The 21,532-nt window shown below is 36.3% G+C and overlaps 1 protein-coding gene across 8 annotated transcripts in view; it reads right to left on the bottom strand.

Moving 5' to 3' along the window:
- PI4K2B (phosphatidylinositol 4-kinase type 2 beta) overlaps positions 1-21,532 on the bottom strand; it is a 122,074-nt gene that overhangs the window by 22,491 nt on the left and 78,051 nt on the right. For 7 of the 8 annotated variants that reach the window (XR_009563980.2, XR_009563979.2, XR_004034244.3 and 4 more), the window contains 8 exons: positions 18,155-18,291; positions 16,171-16,371; positions 15,423-15,554; positions 13,455-13,608; positions 11,619-11,680; positions 9,237-9,336; positions 5,208-5,341; positions 4,561-4,620 (listed from right to left, as the gene is read on the bottom strand). Coding sequence is in view for 4 of the 8 variants with exons in the window: in XM_030832211.2 (XP_030688071.2) it covers positions 4,561-4,620; positions 5,208-5,341; positions 9,237-9,336; positions 11,619-11,680; positions 13,455-13,608; positions 15,423-15,554; positions 16,171-16,371; positions 18,155-18,291 (980 nt within the window). In the remaining 4 variants the exon portion in view is untranslated. The remainder of the gene's footprint in view (positions 1-4,560; positions 4,621-5,207; positions 5,342-9,236; positions 9,337-11,618; positions 11,681-13,454; positions 13,609-15,422; positions 15,555-16,170; positions 16,372-18,154; positions 18,292-21,532) is intronic. The other variant, XM_060299217.1, reaches the window with a different exon arrangement.

Genomic DNA, 21,532 nt, shown 5'->3' with positions numbered 1-21,532 from the left:
AGACAGAGCTGGAGCTTGAAGGAAAAACTGTTCTCCAGAAGGAGAGGAAAAGGCATCCCAGGAGAGACGACAGCACGCAAAGGGCACCACTGGGAGATGTGAACTGGGACTGAAGAACAGTTCTGAGCGGCTAGGCTTAGGGGAAGCTGACAGTGACAAGAGATAAAGGTAGCTATGTTGCTGGAGGCAGACTGCAAAGGTGTTGGAGAAGTTGCTCAAAGTCAGGGCTTAAGCCTGTATGGACTGACAAATCAGGGGAGTTTTAAATCACAAAAGAGATGATCATATCTGCTTTGAGAAAGATTGTTCTGGTCTAATGTGGAAGAAGGATGGGAAAAGAGGTAAGGACACCACTTAGAAGATCATTAAATCCAGAGAAGAGATGATAAGGACCCCAGGCAGAGGCAATGCCGAAATGTTGCAGATTCGCCAGACTTTAGACTCCCTTATTAAACAGATGCAACGTGTTAACCCCTTTGAGCCAAGTTACAAAATGCAGGCAACTATGTAGAGCTGTTATGAGGAAAAATAATAACAAACATAAAAATATCTAGTAAAGAGTCAAGTACTCAGGAGGTACGAAAGCGTCACTTTCATTTTCTTTAACATCAATTTTTACTGAATCTGCAAATGAGCTTCTGGTTTATATATCACTGAATAGAATTTCACTCTGTATTAATGAAACTGTTTTATTAAGCATTTCTGTCACTTTTTTCAGGTCGTGTATAAAATGTATTTCAAATAAATAAGTATTTCTGAGGTCCAGTGCTCCAAACAGGCACAGGTAGAAAGAACATAAAATGACGCTCTTATTGAGCTTGATCATGATTCAAGCTTGATCATGACCCTACTGCTAGTTAAAGTAAAATTCAAAAATTTTAACTGAATAAACATTTCTAGTCAAATTTTAAAAGAAATGCCTTCATACTAGTTCCTAATTCCAGTCCACATCTTTATATGTAGAATGAGAATTGTCACTGATTATGTGTGCAAAACTAAAAACTTACTCTAAACTAGGACAGAAGACTAGGTTGTACGAAGCACAAATCATGATGTTAATTGGCAAAATTAGAAGGGAGAGGGATTCAAGGGATAATTATAAATGACTGAAATAATGAAACGGAGCAGGACCCTATGTCCTCTGCCTGCCTTTTGTCTGTGGAAAAACCTTAGCCAGAGAATAAGTTTAATCAGAGAAATGAGAAAATACGGAAACAAAGGAAAACAGCCAAAGGAGACCAAATAATAACAGGTTAGTCACTAAGCACAGTCAAAGACCCTTAGTTCCTCCTCAAGGGCTATAGATAATAATCTGGGCCATATCCTGTGAGCTGTCTTATAGATACTGAAACCCCCGTCAAGTGGAAGAAGTTAACTACATGATGACCAGACTGTAGCCATGACCTAAGCTGACACAATTCCAAGAATTGGCCTCAAGGAAATGGGAACAAACGGACTCTGGAACTGAAGATTAACTGTACTTACAACAACCGAGATGATGCTGGTCAGACCACCGCATGACCAATTTCAAGATGACTGTCAGAGCTGACTGTGCTGTTTCTGCATGTAGCCCCCTCCCTCCATCTATAAAAGCTCTTGCCCACTGGTTGTAGGAGGGGGGGAGGGGAGTTGGTCATTGGACAGGCGTCTGCCCTCCCCCACCAGTTGCCAGCATCTAAAATAAAGCAAACTTTCCTTTCCACCAACCTTGCCTCTTTATTGGTTTTTGAGCAGCGAGCAGCCCGGATCCCACTTTCGGTTTCAATAACACAGTATTCTGACTCAATTAAGGAACTGGCTGAATAATGAATTCTGTTGCTTGAAACACAGGTATTAGTTTTTGTTAGTTAAGCCTTGGTTTCAAAGCACTGATTTACTTTAGAATATAAAATAATACCTGATTTTTTTCAGACTTCTTTTAAAAAAGGGTTAAAATCAGAGAGCTACACAATCATGTACATGGTCAGAGTACCTTACTCTTTTTGGCTATCAGAAAGGTCAAAACCAAATTAAAATAAAAAACCAAAACAAAATAAAATTAAAACATAATGTTCTATTTTATTTTTTCTTTCCCAGATCCTGATCCTGTCACTTTTATATTCTATTACACCCATTTGTATAATACTTTACTCCTTTGTATAATACTTTACTCCAGGATATGAATAAATAAACCTAAAACAGCAGATAGCCACTGGTATATCTTTGTAACAGACCTCAGAACTAGAATGTCCCCATATCTGTTCAGACAAGCATTTTAAAATTAAAATTTAAATTTCTCACATACTAACTTTAATCTACAATTAAAGCTTACAAGATTATTTACAGCTTTTATTTAAAAAAAACACACAAACATTTCTGAAATAAAGATACATCTTTAGGGATAAGAGAATTCCAGAAGATGGAGCATATTGTTAAGTCAAATACATATGTTTCAAGCAAAAATGCCAAATAAGGGCATAATTACGTATGCCTGAAAATTTAGTTCAAATATAGTTTAGGGTGGTAACACTCAGCAACATAATTACAATCATCAATCATCTAAGCCCATCATTCATACCTGAATTACCGAAAACACCTCCCCACAAGGCTCCCTGGTTCTAGACTCATCTGCTGAGTCAATGTGCACCCCACTGTCCAATCTGCAGGGATTCTTTGTTGGGTTATGGACACCTTTTGCTGGGATATAAATTCTATTGCCCAGTCCATGCCCAAGACGCACATATAAACAGAATTTAGCACGTAATCTCAGGGAGTTCATAGGAGAAACCCCAGGGTAAGGTCTCCTCTCGGGAAATGTAAGTCTCATCATAACTCTCCCTTTTAAAAAAATATTCTGATTCCTTTCTTATTATATACAATATGTTAGCAGCTTATACATACCATTATGCACTACATTTTATAACATATTCTGGAGATCTCTCCATACTAGTAAATGGACAACTTAGTCATTACCACAGCCCTTGTTTAAAAATTGAAGTATAGTTGATTTAAAATATATTGCATTAGTTTCAGGTGTATAGCTTAGGGATTCTTTTTTTTTTTTTTTTTTTTTTGCAGATTATACTCCATTAAACGTTATTACAAGATATTGGGTATAATTCCCTGTGCTATACAGTACATCCTTGTTGATTATCTATTTTATGTACAGTAGTTTGTTAATCCCATACTCCTAATTTGTCTCTCCCCTCTCCCTCTCCCCTTTGGTAATCATAAATTTGTTTTCTATGTCTGTGGATCTGTTCCTGTTTTGTATATAAATTCATTTGTATTATTTTTTAGATTTCACATATAAGTGATAATCAAAGTTTTGTCTTTTGCTGACTTATTTCATTAAGTATAATATTCTTTAGGTCTATCCATGTTGCTGCAAATGGCAATATTTCATTCTTTTTTATGGCTGAGTAATATTCCACTGTATTCTAAGCCAATCATCTGTTGATGGGCACTTGGGTTATCACAACTGCTCCAATCCCTTCCATGTGGAGTCTATACCCGGCACTTAAGGCCCTTCAGAATCTGGCTCTAGCCTGCTTCTCCGGCCATTTCACTTACTATTTAAAACATGTGACTCCAGCAAAGCACTGTATAAGCGCAAGAGAACACAGAGAGATGTATGCTAATAATCTGTCCCTCTTCCTGACCCCCAGCCTCATCAGAAGCAAGAGCTCCATCAGAGTAGGAACTTGGTTTTTACTCACTGCTTTATCTCAATCATTAGGACAGTTTCTGGCTCTGGTTCTGTCAATAAATATATGATGAGTACACAGTTATCTAATTTAACTATATCTATTTGTTAATGTTATATAATAAATAGTGCAAAACTTAGACTTGTCTTCTTTGTCACAGGTATGCAGCAAACAGCTACCTTAAATGAAATGCATATTTTAGGAAGAAAAAGTTAATTAGTAAGTCACTAAAAGACAATGTTTACCCTATAGTTTATTTTCATTTCAAGTCTTCCTTTTGGAATCTAAATACTATTAGTAGACTAGAAGAACCAGACATCACCTGTAGGTCAGCCCAGCCTGCAGGTCCACACCAGCAGATGTAATTGATACCCTGTATTGCTAATGAAAGGAAGTGAAAAGAAGTGAGAGGACTGAGTTACAACTAGTACTTTTATGTCCTAATTGGTGCTCAACCATGGTGACATGGTTATTTACTGACTGCTCTAGCAAAGGCCAAACATATTTTATGAGGAAAATAATCAACAGGAAACAGAACTTGGTATTGAAACATTCAAGCAAGTGGATTTGAGGAGGAAGACGATACCAACACTCAGGAAACCAGTTATCAAAATGAGGACAAGAAGTAGCAGTAGGAGGAAACTGGCTAACTAAACAATACACAACAAGGTGAAAAAAATCTGATACAGAAGACAAAAGAGAAAAAAAGAGTATTGAAATCAACTTCATTTCTAATCATCTGAGCTACTTTGGTTCAGAATAAAGGACAGTGTTGAGAGCTGCATCTTTGGGTCACAATGGAAAAAAAAAGTTGACTACTGTTTCAAAGAGAGAGTTTTTCCTTAATGAACAAGATCTTAAAAAGGTGACCTACCTGACCCCTCATCACAGACATCTGCCTTTCAAAAGTGGCTTTGTCAAATCTTCTGTCAGTCTATCACAAAAAGGAAAGAAAACATTACTACAATTCTAAAAATCAGGATCTTTAAAAAAAAAATAGAAAACCAATGAACTCTTCAACTCAGCACATAAGGTCATTAGAAAGCATTCCTAATAGAAAAAAATAGCATGAAAAGATTATTTTTAATTGATGTATTTTCGTATTCCTCATTTATACGAAATACATTTTCGTATGTATTTCGTATAAACAGTGTAGTTATACTCCAACTTGTTCCAGAAAGGATTTAAAATGACTTTCCAGCCAATGGGTTTAGGCTTTTTTAAAAAGAAAATTGAATCATAGCAGATCACCAAACATTTATTATAATTCAGAGTAATTTTGTAAAAATTCAACTTTTGAAGCAAACAACTTCTCAAATTATAATGTAGTTTCACTTCAAAGAATACTCATAGTGTAACTTCACAAACTTATGCTCCTATAAAGTAAAACTGCTAATTCCTTTCTGTTATGTCAGGTTCTACTGCAAGCAGTGATACCAGAAGCAGTAAACTGCAAATCAACTCTATTAAGAAAATCTCTATTTCATTTTCTGCAATAATTAAAACTAAAAACTTATTTACCTTAAAAAGTTCATAAAGATCTTCACATAAATCTTGCACAAAGTTCATGTCAGAAATATGTGGTAGAACTAAATTTCTTATTTCTTCAGAAAAAGGAACTTTTGCTTGAGGAAGCCAAGCCCAGTGAAATGGATCTAAAAAAAAAAAAAAAAGTATTCTTATCAGTGAGGGGAAGTGGTTTATTTAGACCTAAATTTACCCTGTTTTTCCCCTACAGTTCCTAGGCTAAAAAAAAAGACAGGAGACCTAGAGGGGTGGGATAGGGAGGGTGGGAGGGAGACACAAGAGGGAGGAGATATAGGGATATATGTATAGCTGATTCACTTTGTTATAAAGCAGAAACAAACACACCACTGTAAAGCAATTATACTCCAATAAAGATGTTAAAAAAAAAAAAAGGAGAAAGGAGGTATCAGAGAGAACAATTAGTTTTTGCCATCTAAATTATTCAGATTTCTAAGTTTGGATGGTTAATTCAGATGGTAAAGCACAGTAAGGTATTACCTGAACTGGTTAGGTTTCTGAGTTTTAAATTGGAAACAGTAAGAGTTTTGATAATGAATCTATCTCAAACAGCCCTATATCAAAAAATATATCTGGGGCTTCCCTGGTGGTGCAGTGGTTGAGAGTCCGCCTGCCGATGCAGGGGACACAGGTTCGTGCCCCGGTCTGGGAAGATCCCATATGCCGCGGAGCGGCTGGGCCCGTGAGCCATGGCCGCTGAGCCTGCGCATCCGGAGCCTGTGCTCTGCAACGGGAGAGGCCGCAACAGTGAGAGGCCCGCGTACCGCAAAAACAAAAAAACATATATATATATATATATATATATATATATGAATCTCTGGTTCCTGTGTTTGGAAACTGAGGGGTATCTATAATTTGTTCACAGCCCCAGATACCATGGCCGAGGTCTCCCTGCCTTTTCAGCCATAAATTATCAGGAACTGACCACTCATATTTGTATATGTGTGTGTATGATATTCCAAAATTTTAAATCATTACTAGGTAAACAGGTAATTGGCTTTGAGGGATAAAAGATCCATGATTCTGGGCTAACTCTAGTTCTCTCCCGAGAAGACCATTAAATATACACAGTGCCAGGACTAGAAAGATTTGTAACGTAGTGAGATTGTCTAGATAGGGTACATATTCAGATTCACGCAAGAAAATGTAAGGCTTATGAGAATATGATCACCCACAGAACTCCAGTGGGTACAACCAATGCGAACCTCCAGCTCCTACCATGTAGAAAGCCCTGAGGAAAACACTCTGCCTTTAGAGTCATTCCTTCTGAATTCTCTTTTATCTATCTCTTTGAACACTGTGGGAAGTAGTCCATTCCAAAGAAAGCCTTTCCTGTGGCCTACATCTCTGAAGCTATGTCCAATTTCCCTTTGACCTTTCCCTGACCAATTATATAAAAGAAAAGCCCTGATTCTATGCCTGCCTCTACTTCCAATCCCTATCCCTCAACTTCTACTATCACCATTCAAACTCTCCCCTAAGATCACCAGTCATCTCATAAGGGTTTCTCCAAAAGCCCATCTTCAGCCCTCATTCTACTTCATGTGTCTTTGCAGCAAGCAGCACTGTTCTCTATCATCTCCCTCTGAAATGCTCTTCTATGTGGTTTTGGAGATACCACCCTCTCAAACTTTACCTTCTGTCTTTTAAGCCATTTCTCTTGTTTGCTGGCTTTTCCTCTCATTTTCAATGTCACCATTCCCAGATTCTATACTTAGTCCTTCCTCTCCTTCATCTACTAAATATTCATGAAACATTTATTGAGTACCTACGTGCCTCACATTGTCCTAGTGGTGGCATTTGTTCACCATGATTTTCCCAGGTGATAGCAATACCACCACGGCTTCCACTTACCAAGGTGACAGTTTAAAAATGACATCCTCAATACCAATTAATCTTTCAAGTTCTAGACCCTTAATCCCCAACTGTGTGTTTGGTAAAATTTTCCAGGTGTGCTGTAGGCATCTTAAACTTGACACTTTTAAAATACAATTTGCATATAGATTCCAAACCATTAGAGGAAAAAAAAAATAGAACAAAGACATCTCAGTCAGTTCAACCAAAGATAGGAAGGAAAAAAAGAAAAAATTGAAATTCATGGTAAATAGAAAAAAAAAAAAGATGGCAGGAAAAGTTCAAACACATCAGTAGTTTATTGAGACAAACTACAGAGTTAAGTGTACCAGTTAAAAGGATCTCAGATTGGGTAAAAAAAAAAATTCAGCTAAGAGCTGTTCATATGTCATATCAAAATAATGAAAGTTGAAAATAAAAGTATAGAATAATACAGGTAAATACTAATAAAAAGAAACGAGGTACAGCAATGTTACAACAGATGAAATAAGAAATGCCAAAAACACTGCGAGGGATAAAGTGGGATATATTTTACACTAATAAAAAGAACAAGCCAACGGCAAGATAAAACGCCAGGCCTTTGTGTGTGAAATACAAAGCAAGAAACGCAAAGAAATGCAAAAAGAAACTGACAAAATTACAATCACAGTGAACTTTGTCTCTCAAAAATTAACAGATCAAGTGGTCAAAAAATATATCAAGAATATGATTTGACTAATAAGCTTTCATTAGTAGACAGACACAGAACTTTGTGCCTAACCGCATTCTTCTCAAATACAGTCCTTCAAACTGGCCATATATCAAGTTACAAAAGAATTACTAAAAAATTTCAAAGAGCAGAATTCACACAGTTAACATTCACAGATCACAAAGCAATAAAACTTGAAAATAACAATGGACAGTTTTTTTAATCAACTGCCCTAGAAATTTAAAACCAAACAAAATACTTCTAAATTATTCCTGTCAAAAATAAAATCGGAAAGTATGAATATGTAAAAGCAGAACAACAATGCAACACCTAGCCAATCTGTGCTTTAGCCAAATGATACCTAGAAAAAAAATATATAGGGAAATAAAATAGCACGAACACAACAGAAGAAAATAATAATGGAAAACATAAATTATGAAAAAGAAAAAGCAAATAAACAAACTGGAAACCTGATCAACAGAAGGTCAATTACCTGATAAAAGCGAAAAAAAATATATATAAAATATATTTATATAATTATGTATATATTTTTTGTATATTATATTTATATATAATCATATATATTATATATATGGGTCAATGCTTTACAATAGACAATCTTGGGCAAGTCTAGTGAAAAAAAATCCAATAAGCAGTAGGAATTTAAAAGAGGCATAGTCATAAATACAGAGATTATTTTTTAAATTTATTACATATATTTCAAACATACACAAAAATTTTAAAAACTAGTACAATGAATTCCCATATTCTGAATAACCTAATTCAATTATTCCCAAATTTCTTATAAAATTTGTTTCATCTATCCTTGTTTTTCCTCCCCCTAAGTATTTTAAAGCAAATTCCATTTAATTTCACCCCTAAATATTTAATATGCACAGAGGGGATTTCTTAAATTATAAGAGAATTCTTTAAAACACTTATACGCATAAATTACAACTCAAGATAACATGGATAATTTAAAGCAAAATAACAACGTCTAAAACTGGCTCAAGAAGACGTAGAAAACCTGACCATTAACTGTAGAAGAGACTGGTAAGGCAGTTAAGCCACTACTAACTAGAAAACGGGGAGGTAGGCCTAAATTGTTTTAGAAGTGAATACTACCCAAATGTGAAAATAAAATTCTACCAAAATATTAAAATAGATAATTCCCATATTACATACATTTAAAAACTGGAAAGCTATCAAACTTATTTTACAAGGCTAATACAAGCCAAAAAATCAAAATCAGACAGTTATCCAAAAATAAGCAAACAATACATGGCAAGACCCACAGAGCGTAGTACACATCTTTGCATCCCTAGTGCCTAGAACTGAGCCCTGATGAATGACTGTATTTCACCCAGTTTTTCCTCTGCTATTGTGATATCCATAAATTTCATTCCCTTCTTATTCTGGAAAAGGGGTAACTATAGAATCTATGGAAAGTTCTAAATACTCACATGCTCTCCACTCATCAGGATGTTTAAAAGGAAATGCTAGACCATTATCAATTGCAGCTATTTTAATAAGCGTTTCTTTATCATCAGTCCATTTTGTTTCCTGAAGGGCAGAAAAATAGTCTGTTGATAAAAAAATTTATATGCATATTTCCAAAAGATAATTTATAACAATTATTGAGATTTAAAGACATTTTATCTGAAGAGCTTATAAAAATAAAGTTGCCAGAAGGTACCAATTTACCCTTTAAGGGAAGAGACTGTCTTAAGAATCAGTAAAAACTTCATAATCACTATTTTTTTTTAAATTTGGTATTACAAATTCATGCATTAATAATTTCATTTTTTTCCTCTTTGGGGAAGAGGGCTTGGAATTATCAAGACTTTAAAAAGTGTACTTCGGGATAATTTATTGTTAGATACAGTGCTTAAATGTACGGTATTTGCAAAATATTGATATTTTTAAGATAACAACTTAAAGTTACCTTATTAAAATCAAGTCTTTCCTACGGTCTCATAGAAATAATTAGTTCAAATACAAAATGCTTCTAAATAAAACTCCTCAATGACCATAGCTAAATATAATAAGGTCCAGTAGAAGGAACTTCAAGATACTCTTGATTACAGAATGTAGGCCATTCCTAACTTCTCCATTCTTCTGTAAGGGAAACGAAGACCTCAGGGACAAGAGACTTTTCATGTTAAACAGTACTTCCTATTATCAAAAAATAGAGGGTTGCCATTATTAAGTGGCCTAGATAAAATAACAAGACGTGAAAAAGATAAATTTTAAATTGAAAGTATTAGAGTGAAGGTCCAAGTGATATATGCCAGGTTTGTTCCTGTTAGTTTATATCAAATATCTCGATGAAAATGCACAAAATACTTAAGAGCAAAAGAATAAGGTTTTCAGTAAAATCCAATTGCTTAAGATATACCAATAAAATATATTTAGGAACTGTTATAAATATGAATATTTTTATATGTGTATTTTAAAACCCATTTCTGCTATAACTGCCATTTATTTTTATTTCTATCATTTTTTTCTATTTACAACTTTATGAGGTATAATTTACACACAATAAACTTTACATATTAAAGTGTACAATTTGACAAGCACTGACAGATGTGAAACCACCCAGAAGTTTCCTTGTGTCCCTTAGCAGTCCCCTCCCTCCCTCTACCCCACCCCAGGCAACCATGGCCTGCTTTCTGTCCCTAGGGATTAGTTTGAACATTCTAGATTTTTATATAAAAGGAATCAGACAGTATCTTCCATTTTGTGTAGCTTCTTTCACTTGGCAGGATTTTGAAATTCATTCACATTATTGCGTATATCAAGCTCATTCTTTTTTTATTGCTGAGTACTATGAATATGTAATTTTAAATTTCTTTGATGAACACGGAAAACTACAAACTTTTAAAGTTATGCAACAGCTTTAAGTGATGAGAATACACAGACTGTAAACATTAGAGAAATTTATTTTTAATCGGTTAAAACTTTCTTAAATGTATAAACTGATTTAAACTAGTAAAATTATTCTGAAAATATCTCTCACGTAAATATCTAAAATTTGAACTTGGGTAGTCAAAGTTGATAGGAATGGATCTAAAATCTATCATTCTGATAGTGTTAAGGGTCTTCACAGTCTATTATGTACATGAAAACCAGCTTCTTATAAGCATTAGAAGTATATTTTTTTAAGTTCAATGGCTATAATTCACAGGTAAAGCACATAGGTTCCATTTTAATTGGGTAATTCTGTATTACCTAATCCTGAGTCATAAGGCTCAGAAAGAAGTGAATTAGTAAAATATAAAAAATACTAGAAGCCTTTCTTTATTACATAAAAGCAAAATAAATATGGTGGTTATACAACAAATTTCCAAAGCCCTAAAAAAAGTACTGAGCTGGGCTTCCCTGGTGGCACAGCGGTTGAGAGTCCGCCTGCCGATGCAGGGGGACACGGGTTCGTGCCCCGGTCCGGGAAGATCCCACATGCCGCGGAGTGGCTGGGCCCGTGAGCCATGGCCGCTGAGCCTGCGCGTCCGGAGCCCGTGCTCCGCAATGGGAGAGGCCACAACAGTGAGAGGCCCGCGTGTCGCAAAAAGAAAAAAAAAAAAGTACTAAGCTGATATCATTCTTCTATACTAATACAACAAAGAAAATAAAACTGCACAGAGGTTTTGAAAATAGAATAAAAAATACAATGTAAACAGGTGAAGGAAAGAAAAAAGAGGATAAAAACAGAAAAAGGAGATAAAAACCAAGGATCTAGGTGAAGGAGAGGATGTGATGAAAAATAACTTAACATCAAGGAATATTTTACAGAAATTGATAGCGTGTGTATGTGTATATACATATATATATTAAAATCTCCTTACCGTAATTTCATCTTCTTGTTTCTGGTTTTCATATCTGATTAACCAATTATCATTTCCCCTGTCTTTCAAAACAAACAAACAAAAAATCTGTTACTGCATTTTTTTATGGATATCATAGTTTAATACCAAGGGGAAAAATTTAGTCATCACTTTTTGAGACCTTTATTTGTTATCTGTAGCATATGGACATATTAAAGGCTCCAATTTAACACATACAGACTAAAAATACTCATAAATGTTAGCTAACATTCATTGAGATTTACTCTGTGCCAGACATTGTTGTAAGTGCTTAACATGTATTAGTTCACTGAATTCTTAAAACCACTCTGTGGTAGGTACAATTACTGTCAAGAACTCTTAAACCAAGGTTATTAAAAAGGATAATTTCTCTTCACCTTGGGAAAAAAAGCATCTACCCCCATTTCCAGGCAAATTCCTGGATAGGCTCTTACCTAATGTCTCTATAGGAGTATTCTAGATTCTACACTAATTTTTAAAAAAATTGAACTATAGTCGATTCGCAATATTGTGTTAGTTTGAGGTGTACAGCACTGATTCAGTTATATATACATATTTTTTTCACATTATTTTCCATTATGGGTTATTACAAGATATTGAATATAATTCCCTATGCTATACAGTAAATCCTTGTTGCTTATCTGTTTTATGTGTGGTAGTTTGTACCTGTTAATCCCATACTCCTAATTTATCCCTCCTTCCTTCCCTCTCCCCTTAGGTAACCGTAAATTTGTTTTCTATGTCTGTGAGTCTGTTTCTGTTTCGTATGTAGCTTCATTTGTACTATTTTTTTGGATTCCACATATAAGTGATATAATATTATTTTTGTCTTTCTCTGTATGATTTACTTCACTAAGTATAATATTCTCTGGGTCCATCCATACTGCTGCAAATGGCAATATCTCATTCTTTTTCATGGCTGAGTAATATTCCATTGGATTCTACACTAATTTTAACATTAACTTAAGACCATATGATTTAATAAAGGTAAATATAAAAAGGTACATAATGCTTCTCCAGAAACTAATATAAATGAGCAAAGATTTTGAACCACTGGTTCTTAAGCTTCAGGTTGCATGAGAATTACCTGGAGGATTTATTAAAAACACAAACTGCTGGCCTCACATTCAGCAGGTCTGGGCTGGGCTCCCAGAACTGCATTTGTAACAAATGTCCATATAATACTGACCCTGACAGTCCAGGGAACCACTGTCGCAGATTATCTATTATGTTGGCCAAAAAGTTTGTTCGGGTTTTTCCATAAGATGTTACAACATTTCCAATTTCCAACAGGCTTTGTCCTGTTGCCAAGAAACTCCCCTCTCCCGCGGGATAGGAACTGATTGCTGTCACCTGGGCAGGAGCCTGCTCTGAGTCATAATATCCAGTACGAGATTAATTCTGCCTGAGAGAGTTGGTACTACCCCTCTGTTTTCTAAGGAATGTAAAGAAAAAGTGGCCTCAGGGCTTCCCTGGTGGCGCAGTGGTTGAGAGTCCGCCTGCCGATGCAGGGGGCACGGGTTCGTGCTCCGGTCCGGGAAGATCCCACATGCCGCGGAGCGGCTGGGCCCCTGAGCCATGGCCGCTGAGCCTGCGCGTCTGGAGCCTGTGCTCGGTGTCTGGAGCCTGTGCTCGGTGACGAGAGAGGCCACAACAGTGTGAGGCCCGCGTACCGCAAAAAAAAAAAAAAAAAAAAAAAAAAAAGTGGCCTCAAGACTACTGCAGCAAAATTTTATGTCTTTGATTTGGATAAACAAGAGTTGAATACAATTTGAAAGTTAACAAGATTTGAGTGAACAAATGAGAGAACTTCAGTACCTGTATTTCTGATGAGGTAATCCAAAATAACTAATCTTTCAAACTGTGACTGAAATTGTTTTCTAATATTCTCAGTCAAAGGGTCAGCTTCAAATTTCCTAAGCCAATATTCAGCCTCCTTGTAACCTTCAACAAATAACTGAAAGGAACCAATCTATAATTTTAAGAATTATAGTTAGAAAAGAAAATATAAGAACAAAGAGACTACTTTTTAAAGTTCTCAGCAGTATTGTCATAAAATACTTTACATGAACACAATAAGAAAAATCGAAGTTAACACTAATTTAGATAAGCCACATTTATAAAGAAAACTATTTTTATACACTAATTTAAAATAATCACATAAAGAATACATAGCAAATAAAAAATGCTCAATCCTAGACTTTCAAGGAGCATAGCAGCTATTTTAGGATAACTAAAAAACAAAATACACATGTGCCCTTAAGGTGATATTCTCAACAAGAATGCTGCTTTCTAAAAATATTCATTAACATGAAGTTAATTTTGAAGACCAAATTTTACACCTATCCTGGTTATTTATTTAATAATAGTATAATTTTATCTTACTGAAAAAATACTTCAGGATTCTTTTTACAACATAAGATACAGAAAATGACTTTATTTTTATAGAAGAATGAATTCTTTGACTATGTAGCTTAAAGATCCTGTCATAAATTTTAAAGAAGTAACCAATGAATCACAACCTCTATAGTGGTTTTTTTAAAAAGTCCTTTCCTTGAAGATATGTCTATTTTATAAAGTTTTCTATCGCTAAAATTACTAGTTGTTAATGTTAAACAAGTTTTTAAAGACGGAAATACAAATTTAAATAGCACAGGACACATAGGTAATGGGTAACGTAGCTGGCCTCATAAATATTTACAAACAAATCACTACAAAGAAAACCTATTTAGGACTCCACGCTTTCACTGCCGAGGGCCCAGGCTGGCTCCCTGGTCCAGGAACTAAGATCCCACATGCTGGGCGGTGCAGCCAAAAAAAAGAAATCTATCACTTATCTTAACACTTTATGTTCTTGTTGGCATGAAATTTTAATGATTTCCTAAATGTTTTCTCTAAAGCACTCATAATGAAGTCCTAGTAGTCATAAATACAGAAATAATATCCTTCTTTAGTCACACCTATTTCAGCATATGCAAGGAGTAACAGGCCTTGTAAATTTTTTCAAAACTTCCTGCTTACTTGGAGTACAATACTAAAGACAAGTTAGGATAACCATGCATTTCTACTCAACTTCTTTTATATAGATAAATGCATAGCAACAACAAAACAACAAAATTGCAGGTTAAATATAATTTAAAAATAATAATAATAAAGCCTACTGCTTTTTTCTAGAATGTTTTTCCCATTAACCCTCCCTACCCTTGCTTAGCTAGTTGCTAATCATCCCTTAGGTTTATTTAAAAGTGATAAGAAAAAACAAAATCTAGTATGTATTGAGTAAACTCGGCTACTATCGTTTACTATGTGCCAGGTACTGTATCAAGTACTTGACATATATTTTTCCATTTTATTCTCACAACCCTAAGAGGTAGTTTTTTATTAGCCTCGTTTTACAGAAACTGGGGCTTGGAGAGTAAGGGACTTGCCCAAGGTCTCAGAGCTAACTGGTGGAGAGGGTTGGAATAAAACCTAGGTCTAATTCTCAGCCTGCACTTTCAGCCATTACTTTATAAAGCCTTAGGTGCAGCCTCCTCTTGGCAATTCCCTAGCCCTCCGAAGTGGGTTAAATATCCCTCCTCTACCCTCTCTGAGCTCCCTGCACTTAACCATCCTCAACAGCTTTATCACATTGCGTTGAGACTGCTTGTTACTATAAGCTGTTGAAGATGAGAAAACCGGTTTTACTAACATATATCCACAGTCCACAGCACAGTGCCTAGCGCACAGAGCTCAGGTAATATGTGATGAACTTCGCCCCAAATAAAGCGCATCGCAGTAACTTACCTTAGGAGGAAGTCCTATCCGATGAAATTTTCTACCTACTTTTGGCACTTTCTCTAAAGCATACTTTTTGCCTCTAGATTTTGCACGGTCAATTGCACTGTAGTTAAATGTCTCACTGACGAGCCAAACCACCTAGAGATATACAGTTAAAAAAAATGGCTATTAGAATTTGCATTATAGTATTTCTATGCACATACACCATGGAACTCACTCTAATGCTGTAAATTAGCAAAGTTTAACACTATACTAAATGCTCCTGAGAATCTAAAATAGAAAGGCTAAGGGATTTGGCAAAGTTGGTTAAATGGCACACATGTATTTCTTTCTGAGAGAGGCAGCTAAAATTGGCCAGTGGAAGAAAGAAGTAATAGTCTTGAAATGTAGAATTAGGAATGAACATTTCCAGTAGAACTTCAAGTAAAAATGTATAAAGGTCAGAAAGATAGCAGTCTTCTGAGCATATCAGTTATCTCTACCTTCAAAAGAATTTCTAGATTTTTTTCTGCTTTCTAAATGCTAGTTCTTTCTCCTCTTTTCGTCAGCATCATCTCAGCTCACCTGAGCAAGAGATACTCCCTTGGATACTTTGTGGATCTACACTAGAATCAATTTACTAGTCATTTGTGACTCTGGATTACAAAAAAAGGGGCTCAACTTTAGGCTCTGGCATGACGAATAATACTAAAGTGTTCACAGAGAAGTGGGCTGTAAATGAGAAGTACATGATTAAAAACAATTTCTGCTTTACCCTTGTTTTTGGTACAATGCCCAGATGAAGCTTTTCATCCACAAGGGAGGCACCAGCTTCGGAAAGGTATCCCTGATTAGGAAGCAGGCAGCCTCTGCCAAAGCAGCAAGGGCAGCAGACCTTATGAACGTATTTGGTCCATTTTGGATTCAGGTGACCATAAGGCTCTTCCGATTTGGGTTTAAACACACCAATAATGTTCTATAGGGGAAAACAAAAGTAGAAATTTTATTAGACTTTTAAGACAGAGAGATCATAATCCATAAAACGCATTCTGATCATTTTGTACTTCTTCCCACCACAAATTTGGGCATCACTCTTAACTATTAAGAGGTTTAATACCAATAACAGTTTTATACGCATTCTCATTCAACAATCTAAAATCAATAATCCTTTGGGCTAATGGTTTTCAAACCGTGCTCTGAGAAATTCTAGGGAAGGTGAGAGAAGAGGGGAGGGCAGGGCTCTAAGACCCCATCCACTGATTTCACCCATTTTATGTACTGGACTTCCTAGTTAAGAAGGGGTTCCACTGATTTTAAAATGTTTGAAAACCACTGACCTAGGTCAAACAGTGTTATTATTCAATATCTATTAAATACCCCAATTCTATGTTTATTTATTGTCTACTTTCCCAGTAGATGTGTATTCTAAAAGGGCAGGCACTTTCTCTGTTAGGGCTATATCCTAAGTACTGTGTACCTGGTACACAGTAGACATTCAAGTATCTGTTAAATGAATAAATCCAATGACAAAAAGTCATCTCTAAGATACAAAGGAAATGATAGGATATAGTGACATCTATGCTGTCAGATTCTCCTACCTTAAATTTTTTTTCAGTTATTTCTTTATGAACCGATTTTTAAATAAATTCTCTCCTCTTAAAAAAAATTGCTCATGTATGTCTAAAAGTCTATAATCATTATTACTGGTCTGATAAAATACATTAATATTAAATTTAGAAGCTGAATTATCCTTAGACAAGAAATAAAAATCTTACTATAAGTATATAACTGTTTTATAATGCAATAAAGTCTGAGTCACTAATAAAAAAGTCAAGAACAAATTAAGAAATCAAGCTTGGAATAAAGATAGAGAGATTGACATTACCTACATATATATATTTAAATCTCAAAAAAGCCTATGTTTTAAAATATAACTTCAGTCTTTGCAAAAAATATTTGGGTGGAATTACAATCTTTTTTCCTCCTGAAAAAGAGAACTGCTGGCTATGCATCACTCAGAAAGCTTTTAGAAATAATACAGATTTTTGAAAAATTCTAGACTAAGTGGAACAAAGTCCCATATCAACTTCTCTTTTCTGCCTTAGAATTATACTTTGGTTCATTTCACTTTGTCACATTCCAACGCCTTCAAACTTCAGACTGCCCAGGCTCCTTCTCTGGTACAATGCTGGAAAAAATATTCTGAGGGTAAAATAAAACTCTGCTTGGTTACTGTACGGTAAGGACTTGTGAATATAAACCCAACGAATCTACAGCTAAATGTGAATATTCAATAAATACTTGAAACCGAATATTAAAATAATAAAACAGGGGCTTCCCTGGTGGCGCAGTGGTTGAGAGTCCGCCTGCCGATGCAGGGGACACGGGTTTGTGCCCCGGTCTGGGAAGATCCCACATGCCGCGGAGCGGCTAGGCTCGTGAGCCATGGCCGCTGAGCCTGCGCGTCCGGAGCCTGTGCTCCGCAACAGGAGAGGCCACAACAGTGAGAGGCCCGCGTACCGCAAAAAAATAAATAAATAAAATAATAATAATAATACAGAAAACTATGGCTTAAAATGAATAGCTCAATTTTTAAGCAGTAGAGTGCTTTAGTTAATAGTAAACTGACCTTTATTTCTGAAAAGAAGGTGTAATCAGATTTATTAGGAAAATATCTTCAGAAACTCAAAATGACTTCACATTTAAATTAGTGTTTTCCAAAATGTCTGTTATATATAGTAGGTCTGTGAAATTCTCACCCTCTTAGGATCCTTCACGAAGTAACTTCCACTTGAACCTTGAGAGATTCTTTCTGGATAAACTCCAAATTCTATTGCTTGTTCTGCTTTCAATATAACATCAGCAAATTCTGGATCATCCAAGAATGTATTCAACTCTGAAGAACCAACAATTATTGCATTAAGAAAAAGCAATGTTAAATAGAATGCTAAGAAGAAGAAAGACCAGCTCTGAGAATGCTCACAATATGGACCTGTAATACTGGATTAGATTATTAGCACTAAAACATTTAGGTACAGAAAAATGTAATTAAGTATTGTTTGGGCTGGTTTGATGCTTTTTTTTTTTTCCTCTAACCCCACTTCAAGCTATGACACGTGATAAACAAGATCTCCTATACTGAAATAATCACGCTAATGCCTTGTGTTAACTTGAACTCCTCCCTCCCAGTGTTTTTGTTCTTCATCCCACCTCAGCCTCCGACAGCAGTCATACCTCAGATCTGTCATCACTAATACCTGCAATCTCTCCCTACTTTTCACTTTAGGCATCTTTTATTTTTCCTAGTTCACTCCCTCTGGCACCCTGAGTCCAGAAATTCTTCCATCCCACTAGGACGTTCAAAGCACCCATCTACCATATACTGTTCAAGGGTCTTCACCCACTTTGTGTCCCTACTTCCCTCCTTGGCCAGCATAAATTATGGTTAATCATCAAAAAATCACTCTCTTCCTCCCACCCCTCATCATGGTTACCTGGAAAAACCCCAATCCTGGATAAACCCAACTGTCTGCCTATGACTATGCCTATGCCTGGACAGCTAAACTTGACTAGATAAACACAATGCCTGGTGTCTCCCCTTAAATTCATCACCACAGTCCTCAGGTGGGCCCTTCATGTTGCCATGGGAGCATACTACATTCCTGTTAAAGACTCAATGCTTGTGTCCCTCAAAACACTCAAAGCCTTAACCCCTAATGTGATCATACAGGGAGTGGGGTCTTTGGTAGGTAATTAGGTTTAGATGAGGGTGGGGACCCCATGATGGGATTAGGCCATGTGAGGACACAGTGAGAAGGTTGCCATCTGCAAGCCAAGAAGAGAGCCCTTAGCAAGAACCTGATCATGCTGGCACCCTGATCTTGGATTTCCCAGCCTCCAGAACTGTGAGAAATAAATATCTGTTGTTTAAGCCACTCCAGCTAGGGTATGTCATTATAACGGCCTAAACTAGGATGACTCCCCTAATACACAGACTCTCCCACTCTTCTGGACAACTATCTCATACCCTCCCCTCTCCTCAAATTCCCAACACCTCTTTCCTCTCAGCAGATGATCTTCCTATTTCAAGGAGAAAAGAGAAGCAAGCAGAAAAAACTATCATCAGCCCTCAGCACCGTATCTACCCATCCACAACCTCTGCCTCCCGCCTATTACTATAGATGGATGATCCAAGCCCTAAGATCAACTCCTCCACTTTGTATACTCGACCTCTCTCTTCCTGACTACTCCAGGACATTTCTTCTGCAATTCTTTCCTGTATCAATATTTCCCTCTCTATTGGATCATTTTTACCACCATACAAAGCATGGTGTAATTTTTCTCATCTTAAATCTCTCTTAGCCTCCAAAGTCCCCCTAGACACCCCCCCATTTCTTTGCTCCCTTTTATAGCAGAAGACTTCTATAATTATATTTACCATCTCCAATTTTTCTTCTCCCACTCTCTTTTGAACCCATTTCAATCACGCTTCTGACCTGACCACTCCATTGATATAATTTTTGTCAGGGTCCACAGTAACATCCACATTGCTAAACCCAGCCTCAGAACTGATCTTCCTTGACCAACACCATCATTTCACCCTGTCGATCACTCCCTCCTCCTGAAAACACTTTCTTCACTTGGCTTCCAAGACGCCACTTCTCCAAGTCGTCCTTCCATTTCATTAGTTCCTCTTTTTCAGTCTTCTGTGGGCTCATTTTCATCTCCCTGATCACTTAACTTTGGAATGCCCAGGTTCAGTTCATGGCCCTCTTCTCTCCCTCATCAGCACTGATGGCTCCCTGATTTATATCTCAAGCCTGGACTTCTGCCCTGAACCCCAGACTATTATACTCAGCTTCTCCATTTGGATGTTTAGTAGACAGTTCAAACTTTACTGCCTCAAACTCAATTCTTCATTTCCTCTCAACTGCTTCACTCCCAGTATTCCCTGTGTTAGTTACTGGCAACTCCAAATCTTCTAGGCGCTCTTGCAAAAAACCTTGGAATCCATGATCTCACACCCTCACCCCCCCACAGCCAACAGCAAGCTGTGTAGCTCTACCTTCAATGAATATCCAGAACTTAACCACCTCTTACCACCTCCATTCCTTCCATGTGATTCAAGTCACTATCAACTCTAGCCTAGATTGTTACAAGAGTCTCCTAACTGATCTCTCTACACTCAACAGTGAAGGTATGGTAATCCTTTTCAAACGTAAGTCAGGGAATTCCCTGGTGGTCCAGTGGTTAGGACTCAGCACTTTCACTCACAGGGCCGCCCAGTGGTTCTCCATCTCACTTGAAGAAAAACTCTAAGTTCTTATATTGGTCCCCAAGACCCTACCCAATCTCCCCTAACCTCCACTTTATTTTTCTGGTTAGCACTTATCACCTAACATATTATATAACTTATTTATTTTGTGAGCTCCAAGAAGACAAGGATTCTCTCACTGCTATATACCCAGAACTTTTATAGTTCCTGGAACATAAAAGGCATTCAATAAACACTTGCAGAGTTAATCATTTAAAGTGGTAGACAAGCCAAAAATTATTCACATTTTACTCTGAAAGGCATTTAAGTGCTATTACACATCAATCTTATGAAAATTCAAACTATAAACTTCCCTTAATTTAAAATTTTCCTTAATTCAGACATAAATAAAACAATTATTTACTAATTTTTAAAAGTTTATGCTGAGAAAAATACTACAAAAAGGGCCCTTGGGCATATTTAACCTACTTAAAAGAATAAATAATCCAAGTACCTTAGTCATGTCTATACAATTGATATACTATTTCCAGATCTATTCCATGAAAATTCTTAAGAATGAAGGGAGAAACTTTGTCTTTCTTGTTCACTGTGCATCCCTAGCCCCTGGAAGAGGGATTGGCATTCAGTGGGTTCTTCATAAGCATTTAAATGAATAAATGAAGTATTATTTGTGTGGCAGAATATGCCAATAATAATTATCATTAGTCAAATGATATTTCTTCTAGATCAGGGCTCTTAACAAGAAAGAACTTGAAAAGCTATTTATTTCAACTTTGGTCACAGTACTGATGTACTTTTCATAATACATCACCAGCAGGTGGTCTCTGGACCAATGTTTAAACACTTTCAAAGACAGATCACT

This window comes from Globicephala melas, chromosome 5, assembly GCF_963455315.2.
Source record: "Globicephala melas chromosome 5, mGloMel1.2, whole genome shotgun sequence".
Lineage (NCBI taxonomy): Eukaryota > Metazoa > Chordata > Mammalia > Artiodactyla > Delphinidae > Globicephala > Globicephala melas.
This window is presented reverse-complemented; position numbering and strand designations above follow the sequence as displayed.